Below are 21492 nucleotides of genomic sequence, written 5' to 3'. Positions count from 1 at the left end.
TGGGGAGGGCAGTCTATTTTGAGACAGGGAAAGCTTTCATTGTTTTTGCTTTCAAATGTCTTACTAAAGGAACATCTTCAATTTGGTATTCTAGATCTAACAGGGTACACAGCCACAGAAGTTCTGCTGGTCTGGCTGGACTGCAGAGGACTGCAATCTGCTGCTGGCTTTGCAGACTGCAGCACGTTTGACCCAGGATGGATGAACGGGTATGAACTCCAGCGTCCGAGAACCTTCTCTTCTGCTGATTGAAGAGGAATACCAGGGAGAGGAAAACACACCACGACGGGAGTTTGATCTTGTTTTGCTACATAATCCTTTTCATAAAATTGTATTCGTTCCCTGCTTTTCTGAGTGTTTTGCCTCCTCACTCAATTACTGTTCACTCAGCTCTGATTGCTTAACAGGGAGTCGCTGAAACCCAAGAAGCACCTGGCTCACTCTGCACCACCTGTGTACTAGAAAGATCTGCTGTCCTCTGTCCACAGACTGTCACTTCAAAGTGGAGGGGACAAAAAGGAAAATATAATTATAGCCCCACCCCCAAAGACTATTTGAGGAGTCATGGGCTGCATAGAAGCTACTCAGGAATCAATGCGGACAAAAGAACTATCTCGTTATTTATTAGCAAAAATTAGTTATTAAAAAAACCTGTGATAGATGTTTTCATGGGCAGAGATTAAAGTGGCTCTGTCACTGAACACTGAAGTCTATTTGAATGGAAAGATGAAGAGATGGAGGTTGTATTCTATAATTTCCTCTGGATTATAATGATCATATTTGGTAGACACAAAGCCACAGTAATATCAATACACTACTTCAAAATGTCAATAATTCTTGTTCTTATCCTTTTTATTGTTTATTCAAAGAAAGCAGAGTATTTCATAAACACCCCTTTTCACAACACCTAGGAAAGAAGTAATTCATATCTCTACTTCCTGACAGACTTTTGGGAGGTTAGATGGTATTTAGAGAGTTAGCCAAAGTCAAGGCCCAGAAAAAGCTACAACTCTAAGATACTTTACCTCAAATGTACCCATACACTAACTGCCCTCTCTGGTCCCTTCCACTTTGCTGGCAAGATATGAATGAATATGCAAATTGCTTCATCCTTGGTTTTTAAGTTCACAGTGTGCTATATGGATGTACCATATAGAGTAGCATAAAACTCTCTACAGATGACATGAAAGGATTCTCATTTTCTACTGGTGGTGCTGCAGAGAACAAAAGAGAAACTTTGCAAATCATTCTGTAAACCTGGAACTATGACTGAAATATTTCCTATTAACCCAATCATCACCCTTACCATCAGCAGCCCTAGTATCAATTGTGAGAACCTTCTTTTAATAAAGACTTGGACATCTGTTGCCAGGTAAGTGTTCCCAATTTTTCTGTGAGTGGGTAACATTCATGATGAACACTGCTGCAACTTGATCTTTGGAATGAAAGCATCAACCTCATTTTGCTGAAAGGCACAGTTCTAACAGGACTGACCAAGGAACTCAGTTTGCTACACAACCCCACTTCCTCAATGATAATTTGTCATACTGCTATTTTCTGAAATAGTCCATCAGCAACAAGGTGATTCTCAGATTCATTTGCCAGAATCATACTTATGACATGTCTTAGGATAGTAAGACTGGGCAGGGAAAAGGTAAAGAAGAATATAGAATGTTCTAAGTCTCCACACAATATTAGGCAAAGGGGTAAGCACTTTATATATTATTGCAAGTATCCTAACACTTTTTTTTAACACCATAAATTCTATAAAAGGGATATCTCTTTTGTTCATAAAACATATGAATAGCTGTAGATATTCATAATACATAGCTATGTCCTCAGATCTTAGCAGGGTCCAGGCATTTGGTAGGCCTTTAAAATGTTTTTGAACAAGTGAACTGTCATGCATGATAACATTAATGTACTTAAATCTATAGAAATATGAAATCTGAACTTGAGAAAGATTAGATTACTTGCCTGATTGGTGAGTGTGGCCGATTGTTACCATTTAGGTCTCCCTAACACCAAAGTCTGTGGGGTTTTTAAAAAAGATTTATTTATTTGAGAGAGAGAGAGCAAGCATATGAAGGGGAGTTGGCAAGCAGAGAGAGAGGGAGAGAGAAACTTGAGCAGACTTTATTCTGAGCACAGAGCCTAATGTGGGGCATGATCCTAAGATCATGACCTGAGCCAAAACCAGAGTTACCCACTTAAACGACTGACCCACCCAGGCACCTCACAAAAGTTTGTGTTTTTATTTATATGGAATGACATATATTGTTAACACTTGAACAACATAGGTTTGAACAGCACGGGGCCACTTATATGTGGATTTTTTTCAATAAATACCATATAGTATTCTAAATGTATTTTCCCCTCCTTATGATGTTCTTAATAACATTTTCTTTCCTCTAGCTTACTTTATTGTAAGAATACAGTATATAATACATGTAACATGTGTTAACCAACTGTTCATGTTCTCAGTAAGGCTTCTGGGCAACAGTAAGAAATTAGTAGTGAAGTTTTTAGGGAGTCAAAATTTATCCTTGGATTTTCAACTGTACATGGGCCTGGCACCCCTAACCCTTGTGTTGTTCAAGGGCCAACTGTACTTCCCTTTTTCCCCTTTGTTATATCTGAGTTTCCCAGATATTATTTTTAAATGATACAAATTTAAAGTAATAAATGTATATGGGTTTCACAAAAACTTGATTAAAGTTGGAAAAACTCAAGTTTAAAGGTTGACTACTGATATACCTGACACATTAGAAACATGTACTAAGGATTTGAATGAAGTGTGATTGTTTCGTCTAACACTTGGAGAGATGTTCTGTTCTTCTGTTGTTTGAAAGCTTAGTCCTTCAGGAGACTAACAGCCACAAAACTCCAGATGTGGAAAAAATGAATTAGGTAGTCCATATAGGTGATGTAGCATTAATGAAGAACAAGAAGCCATTTCAGTTTCTATCAAAATTATAGCAAAGATTTAATGTATCTTGTAACGGTATAATTTATTATTTATACCATAGAATATCTGAACTACAGAAGGATGAATCACCTCTTTTGGGACAAATTTAAAATAGGCTTAAAATACCCTATCTCTGTCAAAAAAAAAAAAATCATAGGATCACTCAGGAAATGACACTCTTTGTCATGGAAATCCATGTTGAAGCTATCAGTAAATGGCCCTCTGAGACATGAAACTATAAGCAGCATCTTCTTCCCCTTCTCCTTTTTATCCATCTATTAAGGATGTATCTACTCAAGATTTTTCACAGTCATACTTTGTGAACATTGATATGAACTATGATAGGCAGAATCCTAAAATGTCCCCCAAGATCCTCATATCTTGGTGTATATGCATTGCATGATCTCCAAGAATAAATATGATGGATCGTACTCTGATTAGGTTATGTTATATGACACATTTGGCTTTAAGACAGGGAAATCAAATCATCTGGGCCGGACTGACCTACTAATCACACGAACCCTTTAAATCTGGGTCTAGAGATCAGAGACAGAAATTGGAGAGATTTGAAGCATGAGAGGGATTCCATGTGAGAGAATGTTCTCCATTGTTAGCTCTAAAGATGGAGAGGATCATGAGGCAAGGACCTGAGTACAACCCCTAGGAACCGAAACTGAGAGTGACCTCCAGCCACCAGTATCTAAGTATGTAGTCCACAAAGTAAATTCTGGCAGAAGTAAATTCTGCCAATAGCCTGAGTGAATCTGAAAGCATATTATCCCCCCAAGGCCTCCAGAAGAGAACTCAGCCAAGGTGCCATATTGATTTCAGCCCTGTGAAAACCTAAGCAGAGAATCTACTCATATCATGCAGGACTCTGAGATAAGTGGAAGTTGTTTTTAACCACTAATTTGTGGTAATTTCTTACAAAGCAATAGAAAATGAATATATAAACTGTTGGTCAATAAGGCAAAAAGGAGTATAACATTTAAAATAATCACTGCTGGGGCGCCTGGGTGGCATATTAGTCTTTTTTTTTTTTTAAGATTCTATTTATTTATGCATGAGAGACAGAGATTGAGAGAGAGAGAGAGAGAGAGAGAGAGAGAGAGGCAGAGACACAGGCAGAGGGAGAAGCAGGCTCTATGCAGGGAGCCTGACGTGGGACTCAATCCTGGATCCCCAGGATCACACCCTGGGCTGAAGACAGCACTAAACCATTGAGCCACCTGGGCTGCCCGCATATTAGTCTTCTAGTAAAGCAAACTTCTTAAGTAAAGATGATAAATATGAGAATTCTAAGTGAAATACTTTCCTCTGAAGTCACCTGCAACCCCCAATCCATGAAGCAGGAAAATAAAATAAACATAATATTGAAACATACCTAATGGGTTCCAGTACAAGAGAAAGAGCTAGGTTCGCTTAATTCTGGACACACAGCCTGTTAGCACAGGGGTTATTCCCTCACTCACAGTTTTACTTCCCCAGAGCCCAGAGTTCTGACCCTGCAAGGCCAGAAAGGAACTGATGTTGCTTATGTGCCAAGGAACTAACATTTTCCTTCAACTTTGCAATGTCAAATATTTCTTTGCACTTGTCAACCTCAAATTCCTAAAAGAAAATTTTTTCATTTTTAGGTGATTTGAAAGATTTGAAATACTGCTAAGGAATCCTCTCACTTTTGATTTTTGAAATCATGATTATAGATTATAATGCTCAAAATATGATCATTCAGCTAAACTAAATTTATATTCATACTTAATATGCACAGGAAAATTGAACCAGGTGAATTCCTAACAAAAGTCATATTCAAAGAAACCTTTAAATCTCCATTAAATTCATCTAAACCTTTGGATTTGGTGATGGCAAGTTTTCCTCAAATATTTGCAAACTGACATCATCCTAACCTCTCATTGAGAGCAAAAACTGGTGGCAAACCAAAGCAAGTATTCAGAACTGACTCTGCTATTCTGTGAAGCAGACAGCATGCCAATAGGCAATTTATAATATGCCAGGCTGTGTCCCTGCAGTGTTTGGAGGTAGACCAGATGCCCATGTGACAGCTCGCTCCTGGGTCAGAGGAAAGGATAGGCCAATGACATTCAAGCTACAATAAATAGATTTCTTCATCAGTCAGAATATGTGCAAGATACAGAGACTGAGAAGAGCTCGGCCATAATTTCATCTGGCTCAGCAGATCTGCAGAAAAAGGGAGGAAGGAGGTAATTTGAAGAAATTATTATATTACCAGACCAAAGAAAATAAACCTTTTCTCAGAAGAACAGTCCTATAACCAATATGGAAATGGCAAAACAAAGCAGTCCACCCACTTAAAAGTGACAATGAGAGGATGCAACACTGGAATGGAAGTTCACAGAATTTGTTTGCCTGTTCTGACCATCACACACTTTTTATGAATTCACCACCATGTCATTTTGTACCAAGTGTAAATTCTGACACAGGACAGAGTCACCAGATAGAAAAGTCAGTCCTAGGGGAAAAAAATTAGATGCCACTAAAAGAAAGGTTAACTCTTTCAGATCATGGCATCTGCAATTAGGGTGAATGTGTATACACAGGGGCAGAAATACTGAAGATCTGATGGTTACAAATTGCTTGAAAATAAATGTCAGCAAACTTATTTCTGTTAGTCTTTTGTGATTTCCACATTGTGTGCCACCTGGTCCCATGGAAGCACAGTTGGGCAAATCTGCCCAGAGTACTCAGAGTGACTCATGAGCAGTCACAGACCCATAAATGCACAGAATCTACCTTAAGATTTGGTTCCCTTTTCTTGGAGGCTCTAAAAGGGGAGTTAACCACATTCGGTATCAGGTTTTCAGAAATCTCCAACGAGAAATTCTGCCCCATTGCCAAAAAGTTACTTCAAAAATCTCATTGCACAAATGGCTCATGAAATAAGCTCACCAGGGGTGAAATCTATCAAAAGATGAGTCTGGTGTTAAATTGCTGTTTAATAAGCAACAAAAGAGAAACCAGAAAAAGAACAGAGATGAAAGATCATAACAGGCTATGCCAAAGTCAAACAGATAAACAAATAAAAATATATCAGCCTGGTAGTAATATTTTTACTCATTGATCCTCCCATTTATGACCTACTTTTATGCAAGGAGTTACTCTTTCTCCAAAAGCAGTCAATTTACACTGCTAGATGAACCAGTGGTAGCCAAAATGCCAAAATATCACCTAACAAAAGGAGTATAAACATTGGGATTTCTGTCCACTCATATTATTTCAAACAGCAGAGTTGTTGGATTCAGACAAACAGGACTTAAAATAGACTAACAGAATGACTTGTGTGTGTTACTTAACCTCTCTGAGCTTATTTCCTCACATGTTAGATGTCGGTAAAGGTTTCTTTCATGTATGATTTACAAGAAATGAAATCACACAAAGCAGAACATTTTTATATAGCATCGTGGTCAATGAGTGCAGATTTCCTTACTCATCCTTTATAATCTTCATCTAATTTAACACACATGGCATGAGGTGCAGCTAGGACTCTTCTGCCATCTGCAGTAACTAGGTAGGGAAAAGAGAAAGCCTAACCTGGAAGTTTAATAGGCTGACCTAGCAGTCATGACTTTCAGAGTTGAGTGATTTTTGTTTCCATTTTGCCATGTTGACCTGACTCACTCTTTCCTCATAACTGTAATAATTTCAGGAGCTAGAGACCTTAGGGCTTTCACTGGATTTTCAACATGGCTGGCAGAAATCTGCCTTTATTACAATCATGCATGCATTGTCCTGGCAAAATCCCGCAAGAGCAAGCACTTTTCTGACATAATTTCCTCCCTCAATTAAAGCTTTGTGTACCAAAGTACGTATTTACACACAGGTTGGTGTAAGACAGAAATAGTTCATGTGTCAAAGTGCCCTACACTTTGAGCCAGGAGGAGGGTAAGATGTCATTCAGCTGAGCTTCCTGCTCATAGCTGGTGGCAAAGCTTGCCTGGCCTGCTCTCTCAGCCTCTTCACCACCTGCAGCCCACTCCAGGCCCCAAAGGGCTGCACAAAAATTTGTTAAGCAAATGTCTACAGCGTCCTTATTTAAAGCTAAGCCTTTTTACAAGCTTCCAAGAGCTACAATCTAAATATTTCTGGAAACTCCCTGATTTTGTCCCCCAGTTTTTTGTAATCTGCAATCTGCCTCCTGTGGCTGCTCAGTATTGGCTAAAATCAGGCTTCTCTAACACATCTGCGTAAAATGTATCTGGGAAATACTCTCTATCCATCTGGGGCATCTGGGGTTTTTTCCTGTATTTTATGCATAACTTTCTTCAAGCTTAGCATGAATTTAGAATGTGAAACTACAAACTAATAAAAAGCAATATGTCACTAAAAATACATCACAAAAATATAGGAGGGACAAATATTACTTCTGTAGTACCTCTGAAAGTCCTAGCTACAAAAGTAGTTGTTTGGGAAGATGACAATTCATTACTATTGGTGGAACAAAATTTTGGCTTCTGAAATACAACTTTGAGGTATCACAAAGCAGATGTCTATTTTCAAGCATACACATGGAGACACATTACACAAACATATCTTCACATTCTTGCACTGTCCAATTTATATACATTCTTCATAATAAAGAACAAGCTGGCCTCATGCCTACCTAAAACTTAAGGGGTGCCTGGGTGTTGAGGTCAGTTAAGTGTTCAACTCTTGGTTTTGGCTCAGGTCATGATCTGAGGGTTGTGAGATCGAACCCTGGAGTGGGACTCCACACTCAGCACTGGAGTCAGCCTGGGACTTTCTCTCCCTCTACTTCAGCTCCTCCCCCACCTCCACCCTCCAGCTCCATACTCTCTCAAATAAATAAATAAGTCTTAAAAAACAAAACAAAACTTAAAACCCGTGTATTTACTAACAGCTGTCTTTCACATACAGCAAGCCATCCATTTTCTAAGGCTTTTCTAGCTATTGTAAACTAAATTTTAGAACCTGAAAACGAACATGTGCTTTGAGTATGTTGGAATGTTGTTTGAAATATTGCCATTTAACTTAAAGATATAAAGGGCTTGAGAGGCTACTTCACATCTCATTAAAAGCTTAGAAATTGTCAACAGGAAATCAGGAGATTACAGGTTGTGTTTAACATAATACAGGAAAATCATCTTACAATGAACTTGTATTATGTAAAGAAAGATGAGTATTTCCTTCTCTTTCTCCCCACTTGTCCTGGTATTCACCACATCCCCACATGTTCTAATATCTCCCTAGCCCAACCAGACAAATTGGTTCGTGGTCTCTTTGCCTTACCATCCTTTATCTCCTCTGACAGCCCCAAACAGAAGAATTACCACATCAAAGAGCCAAAGCAAACTTTGGCTTCAAGGTGGAAATCCATAGTCTATGGCTTTATTGGCTTTATCACCTCTGACATAAATTTCCAGAAGACCCTACCACCTTAGTTTAGTGTAATTACTGGAAATATTAACAGGATAATTTTCAAGGTATAAACAAGGACAGCATGCAGAGCTGACCACCACAACCCCTAGAGGTCTCACAGCTTTAAACAAACAAACAAACAAACAACAAATAAAAACAAAAAACCCCCACTACTATAGCATTTCCAAAGAGAACTTTCCCTGTAGATGATACAGCAGAGACCATTTCTTCTTCAATCTCAAAGCATTAACCAGAATGGCATCATCTCATTCTCAAACCTGTTCCATTCTTCTGCAGAGCTATATTTTAACGTCAAATATTTAAGTCTAATCCTTATTTCTCCAACAATGTTATGCTTAAGGCTTCATAGATCTGAAAATAAAACAAAACAATTCTCTGATGTTATTTTTCTAGAGTGGAAACAAAGTAGATTATAATCAAGTCACAGGCACCATACACACACACACATACATACATATACATACATATATATGTATGTATATATGCAGTTTTCCAGATCACTGCTGTTACTGTTAGTAACTCAATAGAGCCACTGATACTGGTGGGGGGAGGGGATGTGTGAAAACACATGACCGTGGAAGAATCTCTTGACTGCTATCTCACCTCGTTTTGAGAAACAGCATCATTTTTGAGAATAATCAGGTTCCCAGCACTCTGCCCACTTTGGCCTGTGAGGTGCCTGCTGTCACTCGCTGCTGCTTGGGCTCCCCCAGGCCCCAGTCCTGTCTGTGCCCCTGTGTTATAAAACATGAAAGTGTCACTCCCTGAGCCTGTGGTCAGACAGGCCTTGTAGCAGTAGGTCTTGGTAAGGGAGCCATTCCCTCGCACTTCAATGAAATGAGGCTGCACTTTGAGGCCATGTGGTATCCTGGCATCAATATTGTTATTGGCCTGTTTGTTTAGTTCAGCCGGACACCGCTCTCTCACTCCACAGAAGCCCCCACAGCACGCAGTACCATACGCGGTGTAGCGGTAGCACTTGATGATGCTCAAAACAATGATTGTCAAAAGAAATATAAAAGACACTGTGCTTAATGCTATTATTAGATAAAGTGTAATTTCAGAGTATGTCCGAGGACTCTTAACGTGTCTCTGAGTATCTGGGAGGATCTTGGAGACTCTATCCACCACAGCCACTGTAATGGCCACAGAGGCGGACAGTGATGGCTCTCCATTGTCTCGGACCACCACGGTCAGGTTGAAAGTAGTTCCGCTCTCATCTCCCATCTTTCTGGTAGTCCTAATTTCCCCTGTGTGTAGCTCTACTTTAAAGAGGTCCAGGTCAGAAGTCTGGGCCAGATGGTAGAAGAGCCAAGCATTTTGGCCAGAGTCTGAGTCCATGGCTATGACTTTGGTGACCAAATAACCAGCAGGGGCAGTTCGAGGCACCATCTCAATGGCTGCTGACGAATTAGTTGAGGTAGGGTACAGGATGTGAGGGGCATGGTCATTCATGTCCACCACATACACATTGGCGGTCACAGTGCTGCTCAGTGGTGGACTCCCCTTGTCCTGGGCCTCCACAGTCACAAAGAACTCCCGAAACTTCTCATAGTCAAAGGAGTTGACAGCATAAAGGCTGCCACTGGCACTGTTAACGGAGACATAGGAGGTGACTGGTAGCCCTTGAATCTCCCTCTCCAGGAGGGAGTAGGTCACCTCTGCGTTCTCCTTTTCATCTGGGTCTGTGGCTTGCACAGTGCAGAGCAACACCCCTGGCAAATTGTTCTCCTGGATGTAGATGGAGTAGGAGTCCTTTAGGAAGCTTGGTGGATTGTCATTGATGTCAGAGATCTCAACCCGCAGTGTCCGCTGGGATGTGAGCTGTGGTACGCCCCCATCAGTGGCTGTCACTGTGATGTTGTAGGCAGCCACCCGCTCCCTGTCCAAGGAACCACTCACCACCAGCGTGTAGGAGTTTCCAAAGCCATTCAGTCGGAAAGGCAGTGAGGCCTCCAGGCCAAGGCTCACCTTCCTGTTGAGGCCTGAGTCTTGGTCATTGACACTGAGGAGGGCCACCACGGTATTGGATGCAGCATCCTCAGGCACTGGGCTGTACAGGTCGGTCAGCACCACCTCTGGCGCATTATCATTCACATCCACGATGTCCACTAATACCTTGCAGTGACCCACCATGGGTACTGGACCCTGGTCCGTCGCCTGCACATAGATCTGGTAAGAAGAGGCCTCCTCGTAATCTAGTGCTCCACTTACCCGCACTTCCCCAGTGTTGGCATCGATGCTGAAGAGCTGCCTCTCCCGGTCCGAGGTGTAGCTGCTCAAGGAGTACCTGAGCTCACCATTGGAGCCCTCATCCGGGTCCGAGGCATTCAGCTTCACCACCAATGTGCCCGGGGGAGCGTCCTCCCGAAGCTGGACGCGGTAAGTGGACTGGTCGAAGGTGGGAGAATTGTCGTTAGTGTCCAGGACACGCACAGAGATCTGTGCGGTGCCCGAGCGGGCTGGACTGCCCCCGTCCACAGCTGTGAGAACCAGGTGGTGCAAGACTGCCTGCTCGCGGTCTAGGCCCTTCCGCAGCACCAGCTCCAGCACCTTGCTGTTCTCCTGCAGGGGTTTAAGGTCCAGCTCGAAGTGCTCGCTGGGGCTGAGCTCGTAAGTCTGCACGGAGTTGGCGCCCACGTCGGGGTCCTGCGCACTCTCTATGTGAAAGCGCGCTCCGGGGGCCACCGATTCGCTTACCTGAAGCTGGTAGTCGGGCCGCGGGAAGCGGGGCGAGTTGTCGTTGATGTCCAGTACCTCCACCTCCACGGCGCTCACCGCCACGGGGCTGTGCGCCAGCACTTCCAAGCTGAGCAGGCAGCGAGGCCGCTGCTCGCACAGCGCCTCCCGGTCAATGCGCTCGTTGACGAAGAGCGCTCCACTTGTGAGGTCCAGCTCCAGGTAGCGCGGACTGGGCGCACCCAGATGGTTGATGCGCAGGCAGCCCGGCCCCAAGCGCCGCAGCTCCAGCCCCAGCGCGCTGGCCACGTTGCCCACAAGCGCGCCGGGTGCCTGCTCCTCCGGCACCGAGTATCGCAGCTGGGAGGCCGCTGGGCCCGGCAGCGGCAGCAGCAGTAGCAGCAGGAGAGGCGGCGGCAGCCAGGACAGGGGCGGCCGGAGTCGTGGATGCTCAGTCGCCCCGGGTCTGGTGCCCGCCAGCTCCATAGCCACCGGCCGCGGTGGAGGTAGTAGCCGGGCAGGGCCGGAGGCAGCCGCTTCCCCCGCCGGGCTCCACGCCCGGGCCCCGCCTCCGCCTCCCGCTCGTGCTGCCTTGCGCCCGCGCCCCACCGCTCACGCGCTAGCAAACGCCGGCGGCCGCTCCCCTCGCCGGCCCTCCCGAGGGCGCCTGGCCCCGCCGTCCCCGCGGCCCCCCATATCCCAGCGCCTCCGCTCGCCTCGGGGTCGCTCAGCGCGGCTCCGCCGCCTGCCTGCCTGCTGGCAAGCCGCCGCCGCCGCCGCTCCAGGGGGAGGGAAGAGGAAGCAGAAGGGGAGGGGGAGGACTCAGCGAGTCCGGCTCGGGTTCCGCACCGAGGTGGCAGACGGCGACAGGGAGTGATGGGTCGCTCCAGCCCCTCCAGCCCCGGCTCGTTCACCCTGGACCCGCAGGATCCCGGCAGACCGCGGGAACGCGGCCACTCCCTTTCTCCCTGCCCCCATCTCCCTGTTCAGCCAGTCTGCACGGTCCCTCGGCTGTAACGGCTGTAGGGAGATTATTCTAGGACAAGCGGTTATGTCCCTAGGACTTGGGCTATCACATTCCCAGGAAAAGACTTCAAGCGCAATTCAAGAAAACAAACTCAGGGCCGCAGCCAAGTATGGGCACCTGGGCGGCGGCTCCACGTTCGAAAGAAACGCAAGGGAGGTGCTCGGAGGTTGCTGATGTTGGGGATTATTTATCTGACCCCAACATTTTCCCTACAGCACTCCTACGTAGTGCAGAAAGTGTTCAACTCCAGGGGCAAAGGGAGGGGAGATGGTAAGTGCGGTCCTCTCCTGCAGAGCACGCCTAAAACTAACATCCCGGGATCCCAATACTCAGTTCTGCCAGTAGCCAAGTGGCGCTTGATTTTGGTGTGTACCTTGGCAAATAACCAGTATTTCAAGTTTTAAAATTTTCTTTTAGAAATTGGCTCCATGAAACTGCAGGCTAAGTTTGACCCCTTTATATCATAGTGGGGAAATCTGGTAAAATTTTTAAAAAATTCTTCCCTCAAGCTTTTCCTTCTTTTACTCCAAATCTTTTTAATTTATCATCTAAGACATTTTCTTTGTTCTTTCAAGACTGATTTTTACTTTTTTTTTCTTTAACAAATGACAATGTCTTCAAGAGCCTGCAAAACCACTTCATCAAGAGAGTTACTCTTGATCTCCCAAGCCTGGCTGGAATTTGGACTCCATTAATGCTTTGCAGTGAAAAATCTGCTATGAAGCAAAATGCGATGTGGGAGACTGGGATTTACCTTTACAGCAGGCAGCAGTTTCAATGGCTGCAGCTCACCTACCATAAATGAGGTTCCTTTACACCTCTGGCCCTCCTTTCTCCTAAGATTCAACTTTGTATTGCTACAGAGACAACAAAAAGACAACCAAATTTTCTCTATAGTGAACATGAAGGCAAAAGGATCAGAGGAAGTGTCTCTGTGCTGTGTCACTGCCTCTGCTTCTCTGTTCCAGACATCCACTCTTCCCAGGCCTCATCTCTTCCACAGGAATTTACAATCCATTGCCCAACGTGCAGAAAGCACTGGCCAAAAAGTCCTTTCCCTTTCTTATTGCCCATCCTCCTCTCACTCCTAGATCTTCCTCTGTGGGCCATTTTCTAGCTATGGGCTGGAGTAAAGCCAGATGAGAGCTGACATATGGCATTCTTCCCTCCTTGAGGGGATAGGTGAGGAGGGCCAAGGCAATGATCCTGACACCCAGATTTCAAAGGCCTGAACTAGCACATCCCTTCCTTCCAGCCACTGAGTGTACCTGCTGACAACTCTCCACAAACTAACCAATTTTATTCCAGAGACGCTCCCAGATTCCTCCTGTCACTGCTGCTTCTTATTTGTCCTCTTTGTTTCCTCAAGGGTGCAGAGTGGGAAGCAATTTCCATCACCTTCTATTCCTGTCTCCTTTCTTAGGTCTCTGGCTTCTCCTTCTCTGTCTGCTTCCTCTCCGAATGTCCCTACAATAACTGTCTCGGTTTGCTATGGTAATTTGATCTCAGAAAGCCTTAAACTCTCAAGTGCATGAATTGTAGGCCTGGCCTGTGTCTTCACCCATTACTTATTTCTGAAAATAAATGGCCTATAAGTGGAATCAAGTTATAAGTTGTCAGGAAGAGTGAACTTTTCTTCTCTCATGTCCTCCCAGGCCCTGACCATCACTGCCACCTCTGCCCACAGCTCAGAAAGCTGGCCACTGGGTACTGACCATGCATGGATCTGTGCCCCTGAAAAGATCACAGGCACTTAAGGAAGAGATTAAGGTGACAAAGGCTTGGTGAAGTTTTTAATGGAAGCCCCCAAGTGTCACATCTCTTGAGAAAAAACAAGGCTTGTCTTTTAGTAATTTTGTCATCTTTCAGCAAGGACACCTGCCAGGTTGTCCATTTTGATGTGTCAGGATCATAAGCTTCAAGTAGTATTTACTCCCTCGGTGACGGAGAAGGCAAACAGAAAGCCAACACAAGTCAGCCATCTTTTCAAAACCATAGTACTAGAGAGATTGTACTATATTTGGCACTACAATGATTTTGTTCCTCACACTGTTGTACTTACCCTCTTGCCAACCTTCCCAGTTGGTGGAATGAAATTGCATAGACTGCTGGCAGGTATCCTGTCTACAATATGAATATTAATTCTTTGACCACTGCTTCCCCTGTTAGGTACTCCCTTCCTGGAACCATCAAGAACCCCTATTTAAAAGCAGAACACAGTGTTTAGGAGCACAGACTTTAGAGTCAGTCATACACTTGCCAGACTGTGTAGCCTTGACATGCACTGGAATCTAAGCTTCAGTTTAATCATTTTAATGGGGGAAGACAGGCAGTAAGTATTAAGTAAAACACACTGGGTAGTTATGATTACATGAGATGATGTATTTAAAGCTATTTGCATAGTGACTGCCAAGTATAACTATTATCATTACTAAAATCCAACAATTTATTATCAGATAATACCTTAGGTCTCTAGGTAGCATGGAGGAAGTCAGTGATGATAGGAAGCTGGTGTGTACCAAAGTTAAGCTCTTCCAATTACTTCTAGAGCCTATCCTATACCTTGAAAACAAAAACCAGTCCTTTTCTAGATCACTAAGGAAAATGGACTTCTGTCATGAGAATTCCTTCAAGGAATTTGCTTTCTCACAAGAGATTCACCTTTTTTAAAGTTTTTATTTATTAATTTGAGAGAGCGAGCACACAAGTGGGGATGGGGGGCAGAGGGAGAGGGACAAGCAGACTTTCCCCTGAGCACAGAGCCCAATGTGGGGCTTGAGAGTTTGGATCCCAGGACTCTCAGATCATGACCTAAGCCAAAGTCAGATGCTTAACCCACTGAGCCCCCCGGGCATCCCCAGAGATTCACCTTTTTAGGACACATGAAAATACTTCAGCAACAGAGTACAGAAGAGTTCTCAAACATGCTGTAATCTCCAGCACATAGTACAGTGCTTGGCACTTAATTAATGTTTTTTGAACAGAACTAAATTTACAACTTGTGCAATCCTCTCAAATAGAAATAGCTTCTTCTTTTCTCTCCCAAGTCTTATGTACATTTCAAAATCCATCTTAAAATTCATCTAATCCAAGAAACATTGTCTATTCTAATAATAATGCCTTTTCTTCCTCTTTCACTACATATTTCTGAATACTAACATGTGTCATTCTTTAATTCATCGAAGTGCTTTAATAATTATTTCTTTATCTGAATTATAAGCAGCCTGTAAGTAGAAGCCATGTCTTATATTTCTGTGTATTCTTCAGAGTGTGGAAAACCTTATAAATTCTCAATAAATGATGTTTGTGTCATTTTATTCAGATCCTTTTTAGCAAATTCAAGAAGAGCTGCTCCAATTCAGGCTTGCCCCCTTTGTTGTATATGCACAGATCCTGTCTAATGGAGAGAGGTCTCAAGAGTCTGAAATGACTTTACCAAACATTTTTTCCTTTAAAATTTTAAATACTTTGTATTTCATATTTGTGTGTACCCCTGGAGAACTTAATCCCACTAATAAAGTTTCTGGACTCTAAAAGAGGCTCTGTTCAAAAGTATTATGTGATCATTCTTTCTACTTTATATTGTGATTATAAAATACAAAATACAAGTATTTGCTACTTAGAACTAACAAGAAAAGTGACAGTTTAAGAGAATTGCCACAAAAGACAAGGTTTTGTGCCACGGTGGGCATGGTCTTGTCTATCCTTATGGTAGACAATAATTTTCAAATAGTATTCCTCAATTGTATCCCTTAATCATATTTGTGAAATGCATCTATCATGAGGTCACTGGTCACAAGAGCAAAACCAATCACAACACAACCAAATTAAACCTATAAGAAAAATACTGGCACTCAGTGAACTCCGCTAATTCACATAAAATTTTCCTTTATTATTGCATCATTACAAATAATTTTACTTTGAAATGATCAGAACCAAACCATCTGGAGTCTTCTGGCCGTAGGGCAAGGGGACATAATCCATTAGTTTGATCAGGCTTTGGGCTGACCATGAGAATATCTGCCAAATCAGGAAGGATCTAATTTTCATTTGTAAGATGTATATTTCTGTTGTTTCACAAACTAAGCACATGACATATAATTCAAAAACAGAGACACGTGAATATCCTAATGTTTAGCACAGCCCAAAGTTGTTAAACATTTTCACTTTATTATAAAGGAATAGGATTTCTGATCTTTAGGCATCTCTGGAAGTAAAATATTTTCCTATATGGTTACAGAATTCTCTATAAGTATAGCATCCAGTGGATGGAGAAATAAAAAGATTCTCTATATAACATGACAGCTAAATTTTTTTCACATTCCCCTTCCTTCAAAAGGCACTAGCATTCAGGGAGAGATTTCTACATTTTTAGTTCTGAGAAACTAAAGAAATTGCTGATTCTTGACTGAGGCATCTAAAAATTGCTTAGAACAAACAAGAGACTCAAACTACCTTTGGAGGAGTAACAATAAAAGGGGAGAATAGGTAGAAGGATTGGGGCAGATAGACTAATATTAACAGATAAAGTCAAACTGTTCAATTATCTTGTAACTCTGCTTCTCTATCAGTGTTCTCCATGTTAGGCTCTCTGATAGCCTAACAAAAATCGTAGAATGTTAAAGGTTGAAACACATTTAAAAAGTATGTCACCCAAATTCTTTATTTTTCATTGAAGGAAATGTTTAAGCAAACTTGAACCTTAAGATCAGTGCCAGAAGTAAGTCAAATGTCTTTAACAAGAGAAATGGTCTTCCAGGGTAATGGAAGAACTTACAGATGTGACCAGAGAACCAAATTTCCTATTTTTAAAAACACTGTCATTAGATTTGATATAAATTCTTTCAAAACTCTAATATTAATAAAGCGATTGTTTATGAGCACTTAGAAATGAAGGCATTCATGCTAGAGACTACTTTGGCTTAACAAAACTGTAACATCAAACCAACTACACAGACTTAAAAAATATTTCACATTAGTATTTTAGATTTTCAGTTGCTATAATCTTTGTTAAGGGAAATACGTCAGGCAAATCTATCTGAAGTTCATGGAGACAGTTAAACAAAATCTCCCAATTTAATTAACCTTGCAGGGAACATGAAGAAAGAAAGGCTGCAAAATGGTATAATTAGGTGATTTCATAACTGTTTAACACTGCCAAAGAGTGTTTATTACTGGAATGCTTCAGAAGGTTAAGTCTAAGTGGGTGAATACAGCAATCCACTACTGGTCTTACTCCCATTCAATATTTTATCAATGACTCAAGATAAGGAAGCCTCAAGTGTCCAGGCCAATCCAGCAACAAGTTGAGCTTTCTGGAATGAGAACAACTGCCTAGGTTAGCCATGTTTCTAATTCACTAAAATTAGTACCAGTATTCTATTTGAGATTCAATACATGCCAAAAATTCCTAAGTTTGTATTTAAGCTAATTTCTGGCTTCTAGAAGTGCCACTAAAACTTGTTCCAAGTTGCCATTCATCATTTGGGGCCTTTTATTTTATTTTATTTTATTTTATTTTATTTTATTTTATTTTATTAAGACAGACTGTTTCTTTTTTTAAAAGATTATTTATTTATTTATTCATGAAAAACAGAGAGAGAGAGAGGCAGAGACACAGGCGAGGGAGAAGCAGGGAGCCCGACGTGGGACTTGATCCCAGGTCTCCAGGATCACACCCTGGGCTGAAGGCGACGCTAAACCACTGAGCCACCCAGACTGCCCAGCCTCTTATTTTAATAGAAAACTTTGTCTGGCCCTGTTTCTCCTTATAATTCTTGGGATTTTAGCCATAGAACAAAATTGGATGGGAAACTGGCACTAAAGAACATCTTTGTTCCCAAGTGGGTTTTAGCCAAAGCATTCATTGATTTAGATACTTTTTTTCTTTCTCAAAAAAAAAAAAAAAAAAAAGTACATATTGTTGAGGTTCCTTGAATTTTCCAAGATATGACCTGAGTTCAGTTTATTTATTTATTTATTTATTTATTTATTTATTTATTTATTTAAAGATGTATTTATTTATTTTTATTTATGATAGACACAGAGAGAGGCAGAGACACAGGAGGAGGGAGAAGCAGGCTCCATGCCGGGAGCCCGACGTGGGACTCGATCCCGGGCCTCGATCCCGGAACTCCAGGATCACGCCCTGGGCCAAAGGCAGGCTCCAAACCACTGAGCCACCCAGGGATCCCCCCTGAGTTCAGTTTAAATGAAGGCCATAATTTGCTTGCTGCTTGGAAAAAAAAACAAACAAAATTACACCTCTCAGATATTTCTTAAAAGTATCTGTTCATTTATTCAGATTATGAAGTAACTGTTGGCTTTTTGGGTCCCTCTTTCATCCTGATGCCTAAGCAGTTAACAGTTATTATTTCTATACATATCACCTCATTAAATCTTCACAAGAGCACAGTGAGGGTAGTATTGATGAAGATACTGGATCAGAATCTCCAGGAAACTTTTTTTTAAGATTTTGTTTATTCATGAGAGATACAGAGAGAGGCTGAGACACAGGCAGAGGGACAAGCAAGCTCCCCGCAAGGAGCCCGATGCTGGACTCAACCCCGGATCCCGGGATCACACCCTGGGCCGAAGGCAGACAGACAGACACGCAACTGCTGAGCCACCCAGGCGTCTTACCAGGAAGCTTTTTTTCATGCCTCTGGTTCTTGACATTCTGCTATAACATCTGACCACTATTCATGTATTCCTGATTAAGAATTATTTTATTTGGTCTCAAGAGCTATTAATTTCCAATTATTTCATATGGGATCCTATTCAGTTGTTTCCATAACTACAAATGTTTTTTTCCCTTTAGAGACTCCTATTGAGTCTTCTGAAAAATTTTTAAGACCTGGACTTGATAAACTTGTAATATAAAATATATATTTTTAAATTTATGATAGTCAGAGAGAGAGAGACAGAGAGATAGAGAAGCAGAGACACAGGCAGAGGGAGAAGCAGGCTCCATGCACCGGGAGCCCGACGTGGGACTCGATCCGGGTCCCCAGGATCGCGCCCTGGGCCAAAGGCAGGCGCTAAACCACTGTGCCACCCAGGGATCCCAAGTAATATAAAATAAATTTGTATTTCATACCCCAACTTCTTCTTTGAGTATCATTTACCTACCTACAATATTCTTTTTTAAAAAAGAGCCACTCATATGTCCCTCTAGCTACAATATTCTGCCTAAATTTACAAATGCGGTTTTACAAATGATTTGGACTTTTCTGATATAAATCCCACTCATGTATTCCTTGAGATAGATTTTGTCACTTAATTCCTTCAGCAGTACTGTACATAATACATTATAAAATGGGTAAAATAGAAATCCTCTAAATTAGCTAAATTAAGCTGCAGTGTGTTTTCTATGAATATTAAAAGATCCTCTAAGGCATTTCAATGAGATAATTAAGTTTATCTAATAAACTTTCTTCATCAAAGCTCCTTTTGGGGAGCCTGGGTGGCTCAGTCGTTTAAGTGTCTGACTTTGGCTCAGGTCATGATCCCAGAGACCTGGGATTAAATCCCACCTGGAGCCCCACATCAGGCTCCTGCTAGCTAGGGAGCCTGCTTCTCTGTCTCCTCCTCTCCTCCCCGCTCGTGCTCTCTCTTGCTATCTCTGTTTCTGTCTCTCTCTCTCAGATAAATGAATAAAATCTCTTTTAAAAAACTTATTAAAGTTATTTAGGAAAAACATACAGAGTCTTCAATTCTGTATGAAGAATTTTTTTACAAAGCATCTTTTAGGTAGTAAGATCTGGGATTAAATTCCACTAGCAATTATATACCCCCAGCTCCTTCAAGGTTTTTAATCACATTGTATGCTGAGATCATGCACCTTAGGTAGGGCACTCTTCTAGTACTTCTGCTTAAAGTAAAACCAGATTCTATGATTCAAGATCTAGTTCTACTGTTTAATAATTATATGTCCTAGGAAAAGTTGTTTAATTTCCCTAAAACTTAGCTTAGTATAATAAGAAACACATAGCATTTACTATAAACGTTTATTGAGATATAGCATGTAAATTTTTCAGTATATAATTATTATATTATTATTAGCCAGAAAAAAGAAGGGGCCAGCATAGGGATAGAAGTCTCATAAAATTAACCAAATAACCTGAGGAGAAGGGAGGGATGAGTAAAAAAAAAAAAAAAATTGGAAAATCCAATCTTCTGCATTCTCTTTTTTAATATTACAAGCAAAAAAAGCATACTCTACCTAACCAACAGAATTAAGTAGAGTAAAAGAAAATCTAGTACTGGTTCTTTTTATACAACATCTCTGAATTAGTGGTCTCAAAAGATCTTAAAATCATTTAACTTGATGCATCTACAACTTAAAGTTGGTTGATGCCAACTTCAGCTTTCCAGCAGTGAATAGGAAAAAAAAATATACACAAAACTCCCCAATCAACACATTAACTTATGACTTTTCTTTATCTAAATCTATTGGAAAATTCTCTAATAAATCCAGTGAATCAAAGACAGTGGAGTGGTAACTTTAACAAAGATATAAAATTGAGGCTTAGGATGGTTCAATAATTTACTAGAAATAGAGAGTTGATTTCAAGCAGACCTGGGTAAAATTTCTTTCTTTCCAATTCAACGTTACATCTATTATAACAGGGTTGTCACCCTAGGATTTTCAATATCTTTTGCAATTAAAATTTCATCATAGCCTCCTATTATTAGTTGTCTACAGTACTCTTACACTAGACTAGTATTCCTTTGATCCAATTATTATAAGCTCATTTAAAATGTCAACTATATATGAAACATTTATTGGTTCATAAATCAATATATACATGGGATATACTGGACAGCTATGTTTCCTAGGGCATGTGGATTTAGTGCTCCTTAACCTAGCAAGAGTTGAGAAATAAAGGGGATTTTCAAATTACAAAAAGTCATTCTTTCCAAGGGTCAATAATGATGTGTTAAGAAAGTAGCAATCATCTTGATAAAGTCAGGCTGTGACTTCCTGGGTACAAGGATGAATACTGCATCTCTGGATGAAAAAGCAGGTTATAATTCTGAGAACCTGTCAATTGTAGGTTGCAGACAGACACAGAAAGTTATCATTAATTATTCCCTATTCTTAATTCTCCCAGGGCCAATATATTTTGAAAAAAATCATGAAGGGATTCAATGGTATTAAACAAGAAGTGCCAACTTGTAAATATTAGGAAGTAGGAAATCACATTTATCTCCATCTATTTCAGAAACTCTTGTATGTTGGTCTAATTAAGCAAGATTTATTTTTATTTTTTTAAGATTTTATTTACTTATGAGAGACACAGAGAGAGGCAGAGACACAGGAAGAGGGAGAGGCAGGCTCCCTTTTTAGGAGCCTGATGAGGGACTCATTCCCAGGACC

General features: G+C 41.4%; 1 protein-coding gene across 3 annotated transcripts in view; it reads right to left on the bottom strand.

The window, feature by feature from the left end:
- The window catches only part of LOC112934286 (protocadherin alpha-C2), a 113462-nt gene that overhangs the window by 37381 nt on the left and 54589 nt on the right, over positions 1-21492 (bottom strand). For 2 of the 3 annotated variants that reach the window (XM_026017691.2, XM_026017697.2), the window contains exon 1: positions 9008-11991. The exons of the other annotated variant lie outside the window; for it this stretch is intronic. In XM_026017691.2, coding sequence (XP_025873476.1) covers positions 9008-11569 — 2562 coding nt within the window. In that variant the 5' untranslated portion in view covers positions 11570-11991. Of the gene's footprint in view, positions 1-9007; positions 11992-21492 lie in introns of those variants that run through there. 3 annotated transcript variants of the gene reach the window in all.

Source organism: Vulpes vulpes, chromosome 2 (assembly GCF_048418805.1).
Source record: "Vulpes vulpes isolate BD-2025 chromosome 2, VulVul3, whole genome shotgun sequence".
NCBI classification, from domain to species: Eukaryota; Metazoa; Chordata; class Mammalia; order Carnivora; family Canidae; genus Vulpes; species Vulpes vulpes.
Note: the sequence above shows the minus strand (reverse complement) of the source record. Positions and strands in the feature narration are given on the sequence as shown.